General features: G+C 45.1%; 1 protein-coding gene across 3 annotated transcripts in view; it reads right to left on the minus strand.

Annotated features, from left to right (window-relative positions):
- Window positions 1–9,230, minus strand: part of LOC115205778 (protein FAM193B) — a 48,751-nt gene extending 39,521 nt beyond the window's left edge. For all 3 annotated transcript variants that reach the window (XM_029772091.1, XM_029772092.1, XM_029772090.1), the window contains exons 1-4: window positions 8,918–9,230; window positions 7,205–7,483; window positions 515–701; window positions 15–227 (exon numbers count right to left, since the gene is read on the minus strand). In XM_029772091.1, coding sequence (XP_029627951.1) covers window positions 15–227; window positions 515–701; window positions 7,205–7,483; window positions 8,918–9,064 — 826 coding nt within the window. In that variant the 5' untranslated portion in view covers window positions 9,065–9,230. The remainder of the gene's footprint in view (window positions 1–14; window positions 228–514; window positions 702–7,204; window positions 7,484–8,917) is intronic.

Consider the following 9,230-nt stretch of genomic DNA (forward strand, 5'->3'; position numbering starts at 1 on the left):
AAAAGAGATCTCACCAGGCGGAGCTGGTCGTCGGCACATGGTCTTGAAGTGCTTTGGGGTGGTCATACAGAGGTCCCCGGAGGTAGAGAGCGGGTTCCCGGGGGACGAACCACTGGAATTCTGGGAAGGGTGACTGTATGGGCACACTTTGGCCCCAGGTGTTTTAGCAGATTTCCCAGGAGCCTCGTGAGAGACTCGCTTCTCGTGACACGCTGGTCCCCCTGTTCCTATTGGACCAGAGGAGGGAGGGAGGGATAATGAAAAGGAGAGAAGGAAGAAGGTTTTACTCAGAGGAGTAACAGGTTGTGTTTCTGTAGCCAGTAGCTAGCTACACACTGAAGTACAGTTCCCTCCATTTTGTCAGTGTAAATGTCTGCAAATGTTACAATTTTGTTAATGTAAATTACATGAAAACATGCCAAATAATGAATGTCTAAATTAGTTTGCATCTGTTTACGACTTAACCTTGAGAGATCTGAGCAGAGAGAGAGGTGTGGGGTCGAGGTGTGTTTACCTTGCTGTGCGTGCGAGGCAGTGCTGTGGTTGCAGTGGATCCCTCCGTTGCTGTGAGCTGAGTTCCACAGACCAGAAAGTTTGTGGGCTGAGAGGAAGGAAGACGGGTCCCAGTCTACGGAGCTCTGCTCTGGGTAACCTTCACTACAACTCTGAGCCTTACACGACGATGAGTGGGACAACGGAGCCTGGGAGGAGAAGATACTAGTTCAGTACATGGTTGATTAGGTACAGCCTTTTTCCCCCACTAACATTTGATGCTGTAGACAGAGCAGAAATGAAGGAGGACAATACTATTCATTTACATTAACTGGAGCTGTCTGACTGGTACCTGGGAGAGGAGACAGGAGAAACAACAGATGTTAGTTCAGGGTCAAAACACTACACTACTTTAAATCAGGAGGCCTATAGGGCTGGTCAAAACACTGCACTACTTTAAACCAGGAGGCCTATAAGGCTGGTCAAAACACTGCACTGCTTTTAACCAGGAGGCCTAAGGGCTGGTCAAAACACTGCACTACTTTTGACCAGGAGGCCTATAGGGCTGGTCGAAACACTGCACTACTTTTAACCAGGAGGCCTATAAGGCTGGTCAAAACACTGCACTGCTTTTAACCAGGAGGCCTATATGGCTGGTCAAAACACTGCACTACTTTTAACCAGGAGGCCTATAGGGCTGGTCAAAACACTGCACTACTTTTAACCAGGAGGCCTATAGGGCTGGTCAAAACACTACTTTACTTTTAACCAGGCCTATAGGGCTTTCAAAACACTGCACTACTTTTATATTCAGAACCACATTCCTGTAAAGCTTAGAGGATCTCATGTTAAATACTGTTGAAGTAATATGGCTACAGGTCCATCTGCCTCACCTAAACCCCATTCTGGTGGGAAGCTGCTATAGATCACCAAGTGCTAACAGTCAGTATCTGGATAATGTATGTGAAATGCTTGATAATGTATGTGATATCAACAGAGAAGTATATTTTCTGGGTGATTTAAATATTGACTGGTTCTCATCAAGCTGCCCACTCAGGAAAACACTTCAAACTGGTAACTAGTGCCTGCAACCTGGTTCAGGTTGTCAGTCAACCTACCAGGGTATTCACAGGAATTAAAATCATCAACATGTATTGATCACATCTTTACTAATGCTGCAGAAATTTGTTTTAAAGCAGTATCCAAATCCATAAAATGTAGTGATCACAATATAGTAGCCATATCTAGGAAAACCAAAGTTCCAAAGGCCTAATATAGTGTATAAGAGGTCATACAATAAGTTTTTGTAGTGATTCATATGTTGTTGATATAAAGAATATTTGCTGGTCCGTGGTGTGTAACGAGGAGCAACCAGACGCTGCACTTGACACATTTATGAAATTTCTGGTTCCAGTTACTAAAAGGCACAAACCCATTAAGAAAATGACTGTAAAAACTTAAATCCCTGTGGTTTGATGAGGAATTGAACAATTGTATGATTGAGAGGGATGAGGCAAAAGGAATGGCAAATAAGTCTGGCAGCACAACCGATTGGCAAACGTATTGCAAATTGAGAAATCATGTGACTAAACAGACAAATATTATTTTTTATTTTTTTTAATCACTAAAACTACACTATGAACCAAAGCTTTGGAGCACCTTCAATGACATTTTGGGCAAAAAGGCAAACTCAGCTCCATCATTCATTTGAATCAGACGGCTCATTCATCACAAAACCCAGTGATTTTTCCAACTACTTTAATGTTTAATTGTTGTCATTGGCAAGATTGGGGCGACAGCGTAGCCTAGTGGTTAGACCGTTGGACTAGTAACCGAAAGGTTGCAAGATCGAATCCCCGAGCTGACAAGGTAAAAATCTGTCGTTCTGCCCCCTGAACAAGGCAGTTAACCCACTGTTCCTAGGCCGTCATTATAAATAAGAATTTGTTCTTAACTGTCTTGCCTAGTTAAATAAATGTTAAAATAAATTAGCAAACGTAGAGATGACATGCTCGCAACAAACACTGGCACTACACATCCAAGTATATCTGACCAAATTATGAAAGACAAGAATTGTAATTTTGAATTCAGTAGAGTGTGTGGACGAGGTGAAAAAATTATTGTTGTCTATCAACAATGAGAAACCACTGGGGTCTGACAACTTGGATGGAAAACTACTGAGGATAATAGCAGACGATATTACCACTCCCATTTGCCACATCTTCAATTTAAGCCTACTAGAAAGTGTGTGCCCTCAGGCCTGGAGGGAAGTTAAAGTCATTCCGCTACCCAAGAATAGTAAAGCCTGTCAGCCTGTTATCAACCCTTAGTACACTTCTGGGGGAAAAAAATGGTGTTTGCCCAGATGTGCTATTTCACAGTAAACAAATTGACAACAGACTTTCAGCATGCTTATAGGGAAGGACATTCAACAAGTACAGCACTTACACAAATTACTGATGATTGGTTGAGAGAAATTTATGATAAAAAGATTGTGGGGGCTGTTTTGTTAGACTTCAGTGCAGCTTTTGATGTTATTGATCATAGTCTGCTGATGGAAAAACGTATGTGTTATGGCTTTACACCCCCTGATATATTGTGGATAAAGAGTTACCTGTCTAACAGAAAACAGAGGGTGTTCTTTAACCTTTATTTAACCAGGAAAGTCAGTTAAGAACACATTTTTATTTATAATGACGGCCTACCGGGGAACAGTGGGTTAACTGCCTTGTTCAGGGGCAAAACGATAGATTTTTACCTTGTCAGCACAGGGATTCAACCCAGCAACCTTTCGGTTACTGGCCAAACCCTCTAACCACTAGGCCAGGTAGAATCCGGAATTCCCCACTTTTTTCAATCTTTACTAACGACATGCCACTGACTAGGTAAAGCCAGTGTGTCTATGTATGCGGATGACTCAACACTATACACGTCAGCTACTACAGCGACTAAAATGACTGCAACACTTAAAGAGCTGCAGTTAGTTTCAGAGTGGGTGGCAAGTAGAGAGATTCACTTCCTCATTACTTGTTTTTGTATGAGGTGTTAACAAGCTGAATGTACCGAGCTGTCTGTTTAAAAATACTAGAACAGAGCTCGAACACCCATGCATACCCCACAAGACATGCCACCAGAGGTCTATTCACAGTCCCCACGTCCAGAACAGACTATGGGAGGTGCACAGTACTACATAGAGCCATGACTACATGGAACTCTATTCCACATCAGGTAACTGATTCAAGCAGTAGAATCAGATTTAAAAAGCAGGTAAAAATACACCTTATGGAACAGCGGGGACTGTGAAGAGACACACACACAGGAACAGCTACACGCATACGCACACAAATACACATGGATTTTGTATTGTAGATATGTGATAGTAGAGTAGTGGCCTGAGTGAACACACTTAATGTGTTGTGAAAAGTGCTATGACATACGTCATGTAATATAGGAAATTATATATACAGTAAATTCCGGACTATAAGCCGCAACTTTTTTCCCACGCTTTGAACCTTGCGGCTTAAACAATGACGCGGGCTAATATATGGATTTTTTCCGCTTTCAAATTTGTGGGTCCTGACAGCGTGGAGCTATCCACTATCATCAACGGGTTTCGAAAGGCTGGACTGCTGCGTGTTGAAGAGGGCTCAGCTGGGGATTTGCCTCCGGATGAAAGTGACGAGAGCGACAATGAAAACGATCCAATATCGGATGAAGCAATTCTGAGGCTATTCAACTCCGACACCGAAGGAGATTACTTCAGTGGTTTCAGTGCACAGGAGGAGGAAGATAGTGACCAATGACTTTCTTGGTAGGCAACTGTTTACTACAAATGTTTTATTTTTTGTTACAAGCCGTGTTTCGTTAAAGCCTATTTATTTTTGTTACAAGCCGTGTTTCGTTAAAGCCTATTTATTTTTGTTAAAGCCTGTGTAAAGTTAATTTGTTTCAATGTACCGGTAGGCACCTGCGGCTTATTTATGTTCAAAATATTTTTTTTTTTTTAATTCAGTGGGTGCGGCTTATATTCAGGTGCGCTCAATAGTCCGGAAATTACGGTAAGTGAAATAAATGTTTCTGGACCCCAGGAAGAGTAGCTGCTGCCTTGGCAGGAACTACTGGGGATCCATAATAAACCCCAGGAAGAGTAGCTGCTGCCTTGGCAGGAACTAATGGGAGTCTAGTTTTACCTGAACACATTGTGTTTTACAGCAAAGACCTGAGTAAGAGGATAGAGGACTTGAGCAGTCTCCTGGATGTGTGTTGCATTTAAATAGGGACATGAGAGAAGACATTAGTTCAGGGTGAGAGGCAGGGCCCTGAGTTTCTCCTGACCTCACCAGGAGGGTAGAAGCTAAAACTAGGTACCATTTGTCCTGGTCATTTACATGACCTTGCCTAAGCCATAATATAGACGAGCATCCCGTCTAGGGGTGTACTTGTACATCAAGCTGCCTCACTCTACAGAAACAGGAGATAGACACCTGCCCTATGGGCCGTTCTGGTTCACGCTACAGAAACAAGAGCTAGACTCCTGCCCTATGGGCCGTTCTGGTTCACTGTACAGAAACATGAGATGGACTCCTGCCCTATGGGCCGTTCTGGTTCACTCTACAGAAACAGGAGATGGACTCCTGCCCTATGGGCCGTTCTGGTTCACTCTACAGAAACAGGAGATGGAGTCTTGCCCTATGGGCCGTTCTGGTTCACACTACAGAAAACAGGAGATTGACTCCTGCCTAGACAAAAATCCATATTGCGATAAATTGCCTGAATGAACAATGAATAGAACGATACGTTTATAACAATAATAACGTGCTCCACAGTTACAACGTGCTCCAACATGAATAATGTGTTCCACAGTTTAACATGAATAACGTGCTTCACCGTTTAACATGAATAATGTGCTCCACAGTTTAACATGAATAATGTGCTCCACAGTTGTTTTTTATTCTCCTTTAAACTGCTTCTAGTTTTGATGGTCGTAGACATTAACTGTCCCATTAACAATCACCCATATAATCAAACTTATTTCATTTCAAAACTTGACATTTCTCCAGTATAGAGCTACTTATCATAATGAACAAGATCAGCAAAATGCCTGTAATAAGTGATCGGTCGGTGTCGATCATTTTAGGTTTATCATCCCAGCTCTACTCCAACCTCATGGGTCTGTCTGGCTCTTACAAGACTAGTTACACTACATGACCAAAAGTATGTGGACAGCTGCTCGTCGAACATCTCATTCCAAAATCATGGGCATTAATATGGAGTTGGTCCCCTCCCCTTTGCTGCTATAACAGCCTCCACTCTTCTGGGAAGGCTTTCCACTAGATGTTGGAACATTGCTACAGGGATTTGCTTTCATTCAGCCACAAGAGCATTATAGTGAGATCAGGCACTGATGTTGGGCGATTAGTCCTGGCTCGCAGTCGGCGTTCCAATTCATCCCAAAGGTTTTCGATGGGGTTGAGGTCAGGGCTCTGTGCAGGCCAGTTAAGTTCTTACACACCGATCTCGACAAACCATTTCTGTATGGACCTCGCTCTGTGCGCGGGGGCATGGTCATGCTGAAACAGGAAAGGGCCTTCCCCCAATTGGTGAAGAGTGGTTCATCACTCCAGAGAACCCATTTCGACTGCTCCAGAGTCCAATGGCGGCGAGCTTTACACCACTCCAGCTGACGCTTGGCTTTGCGCATGGTGATCTTAGGCTTGTGTGCGGCTGTTGGGCCATGGAAACCCATTTCATGAAGCTCCCGACGAACAGTTGTTGTGCTGACGTTGCTTCCAGAAGCAGTTTGGAACTCGGTAGTGAGAGTTGCAACCCGACGACAGATGTTTTTTAATGCGCTACAAGCTACAGCACGTGCATTGCATTTAAATACGTAAAGTGTTTATGTAAAAACGCCTCTAAGACAGAAAGTATATTTTCTCAAGAATCCACATTAAATAAGACTACCTCAGTTCCTCTGCTTGTGAAGAGAGAAGGCCAAGTCTGACAGAGAACAAACAGCTTCCGAAGAGACAGGATTCTTAGATGTGGTATTCATTTAGCCTTACAGAATGGAGAACTGTAACACCACAAACAGCCACAGGACAGCAGTACTGACACTGACTGTATCCATCCACAGTTGAAGAATGGTGCGGGTTTCATCATCACCAAATCCAGTGCCTTTCAGCTTCTTGGTGGATGACGTGACCAAACATACACCCCCCTTTTTCAATAATTTTTTTTAGACCTTGAGAAATCAGCCCAGAGCTAGCAAGCTGTAACACGGGTTTTCATGTAACTGTAAATAGTGCTAATGGTTGGCTAGCTTGAGGGGCATGCATGGTCTTGTCATATTCAGCAGTACAGGCGTCTCTTGGGCACAGTCTCTCCTCTCCTCCTCTCCCTCCCTCTCTTACCGGTGCAGGCGTCTCTTGGGCACTCCGTCTCTCCTCCTCCTCCTCCCTCCCTCCCTCACCGGTGCAGGCGTCTCTTGGGCACTCCGTCTCTCCTCCTCCTCCTCTCCCTCTTACCGGTGCAGGTGTCTCCTGGGCACTCCGTCTCCTCTCCTCACCTACCTTCTCTCCTCTCATTACCCTACCTTCTCTCCTCTCCTCTCACTACCCTACCTCTTCCACCCCCCCATCCTCTTACCAGTGCGGGCATCTCCTGGGCACTCCGCCTCTCCCCTACCTCCTCCTCCCTACCATCCCTCCCTTACCGGTGCAGCCGTTTCCTGTGCGCTCCGTCTCTCTTCCTCCTCGACGCTCTTCCGGCAGCTCTGGCAGATCCAGAGCGGCACCTCTCCCAGTAGAGACTGGCTCAGCGAAGGCACGGTGTCGGACAGCTTCTGGCCCGGCACCTCTCGGAGCAGGGCCTGGGACAGGGCTGGGACAGCGTCAGCTAGCTTTGCTTCGTGGCCCCCAGGCAGACCATTGGCAGAGCTGGCCCCCCAGTCCTTAAACTCACGGTGGCACAGGAGGCAGCAGGTGTGCATTGGCTGGGGGAGAGCAACAGAGGTGAGCCAGTGACATTAGGAACGCAGCGGAGAGGAGGAGAGACAGAGGTCAATCATCTAGGTGAAGGACAGGTGGAAGAGGGGAGGAGAAGAGAGGAGGATGGGGAGGAGAAGAAGAGTAGAGGGTGGGGAGGAGAAGAGAGGAGGATGGGGAGGAGAAGAGAGGAGAAGAAGAGTAGAGGGTGTGGAGGAGGAGAAGAGAGGAGGATGGGGAGAAGAGAGGAGAATGGGGAGGAGAAGAGATGAGGATGGGAGAAGAAGAGGATGGAGAGGATGGAGGAGAAGGGATGGAGAGGATGGAAGAGGGGAGGAGGGTTGGAGGAGAGCAGAGAGGAGGATGTTTTAGGTCAAGGTCAGGGGTGGAGGAGAGGATGGGATCTGAGGAGAGGTGGATGTTAGTGAGATTGACATGGAGCATGATGAAGTTGTCCCCTGGACACTGATCTAAGGTCAAGTTTTTAACATAGAGATTAGAATTACACGAGTAAGATCTGACCACGTTGACAATGATCACAACAATATTTGTATTGCAAAGAGGAAGTAAAAGTTGACCATGGCGCCAGCTTGGCACATGCAGTGGTTTCTTAGAACAAAACAGTGGCTAAAATGTAGTGATTTCATGTGTCCCATGTCCACACTAGCTAGTGGTCAGCTGGAACAGTAAGCTTTGTTTACCACAATACCCAATACACCTACAAGGGCGTCCATATAATGTTTAGGTAAAAACTTGGACGCATGCATATGACACTTGAGATGTGTAGAGAAAGTGCAAACTAAACAAAAGCAAGCCATGCATGTTTCTAGTCAAACGTTAACACTCGTTACAGCTAAAGTTAGTCAGTTGACTACTACCCCTGGGATGTAGTTTGTTAGTCAACTAGCTAACACGTGTAGTTACAGTACCGGTGCACAGTATATGGTTTACTAGTTGCCAAGTGTGATTACATGTCAGCAAACTTCCAATACCACCGTGAGCTAACAAGCTAAATACAATTTTAAAACAGCAATCTTACGACTGACACTAACTAACGTCAATACCAGAAAAATGCAGACTGGATATCTAGCTAGCTAGCCTAGTTGACTAAAACTAATGTGAATGTGTATTTATTGATGGCTTGCACAATTTACAACACTGGCTAAGTTTTCATTATTTATGGAGCTAGCTATTACTACGCCCCTGACCAGATTGTAAATGAACAACAAACAAAACAGAAATACACAACCCTGGAGCACTAGTTAGTTATGCAACTTAGCTAGCTAGAAACCCTAATCAACCATCCAAACACCGAAGGAATTAACGTTAGCAGAAATACCGGATTCCCCTAAATGATTGGTAGGTTAGCTAACCTTTTAGCTAACCTTTTAGCTAGCCTTTTAGCTAGCCCACTAGTTATTTCTGCGGCTAGCTAACGTTACCTGATTCGCCCTGGCCGCCAGTCTATCCAGCCCTGCATCTCCGCCAGCTGTATCTCCGGGAGAGACGGGGCTCTTCGATATGCTCTGTTGTCCGGGAACCAGCTCATTGCTCCCGACTCCTTGCTGTTTGCTTTTCTTCCTCGCCATCACGCAGGTGTCGGATATATATATCCTTTGGCCAAGGTTTGCACTAAGTTTAGAGGTGTTTAAAAGCACGGTTTCGATTCTTCTAGGATCACAAATGTTCACTATCTTCTCCAGTCAAGACAACAGTCAATATGGCGGAGCGCTGGCACACTCGGGGGGTTCATAG

This window comes from Salmo trutta, chromosome 13, assembly GCF_901001165.1.
Source record: "Salmo trutta chromosome 13, fSalTru1.1, whole genome shotgun sequence".
In the NCBI taxonomy this organism is placed as follows: Eukaryota; Metazoa; Chordata; class Actinopteri; order Salmoniformes; family Salmonidae; genus Salmo; species Salmo trutta.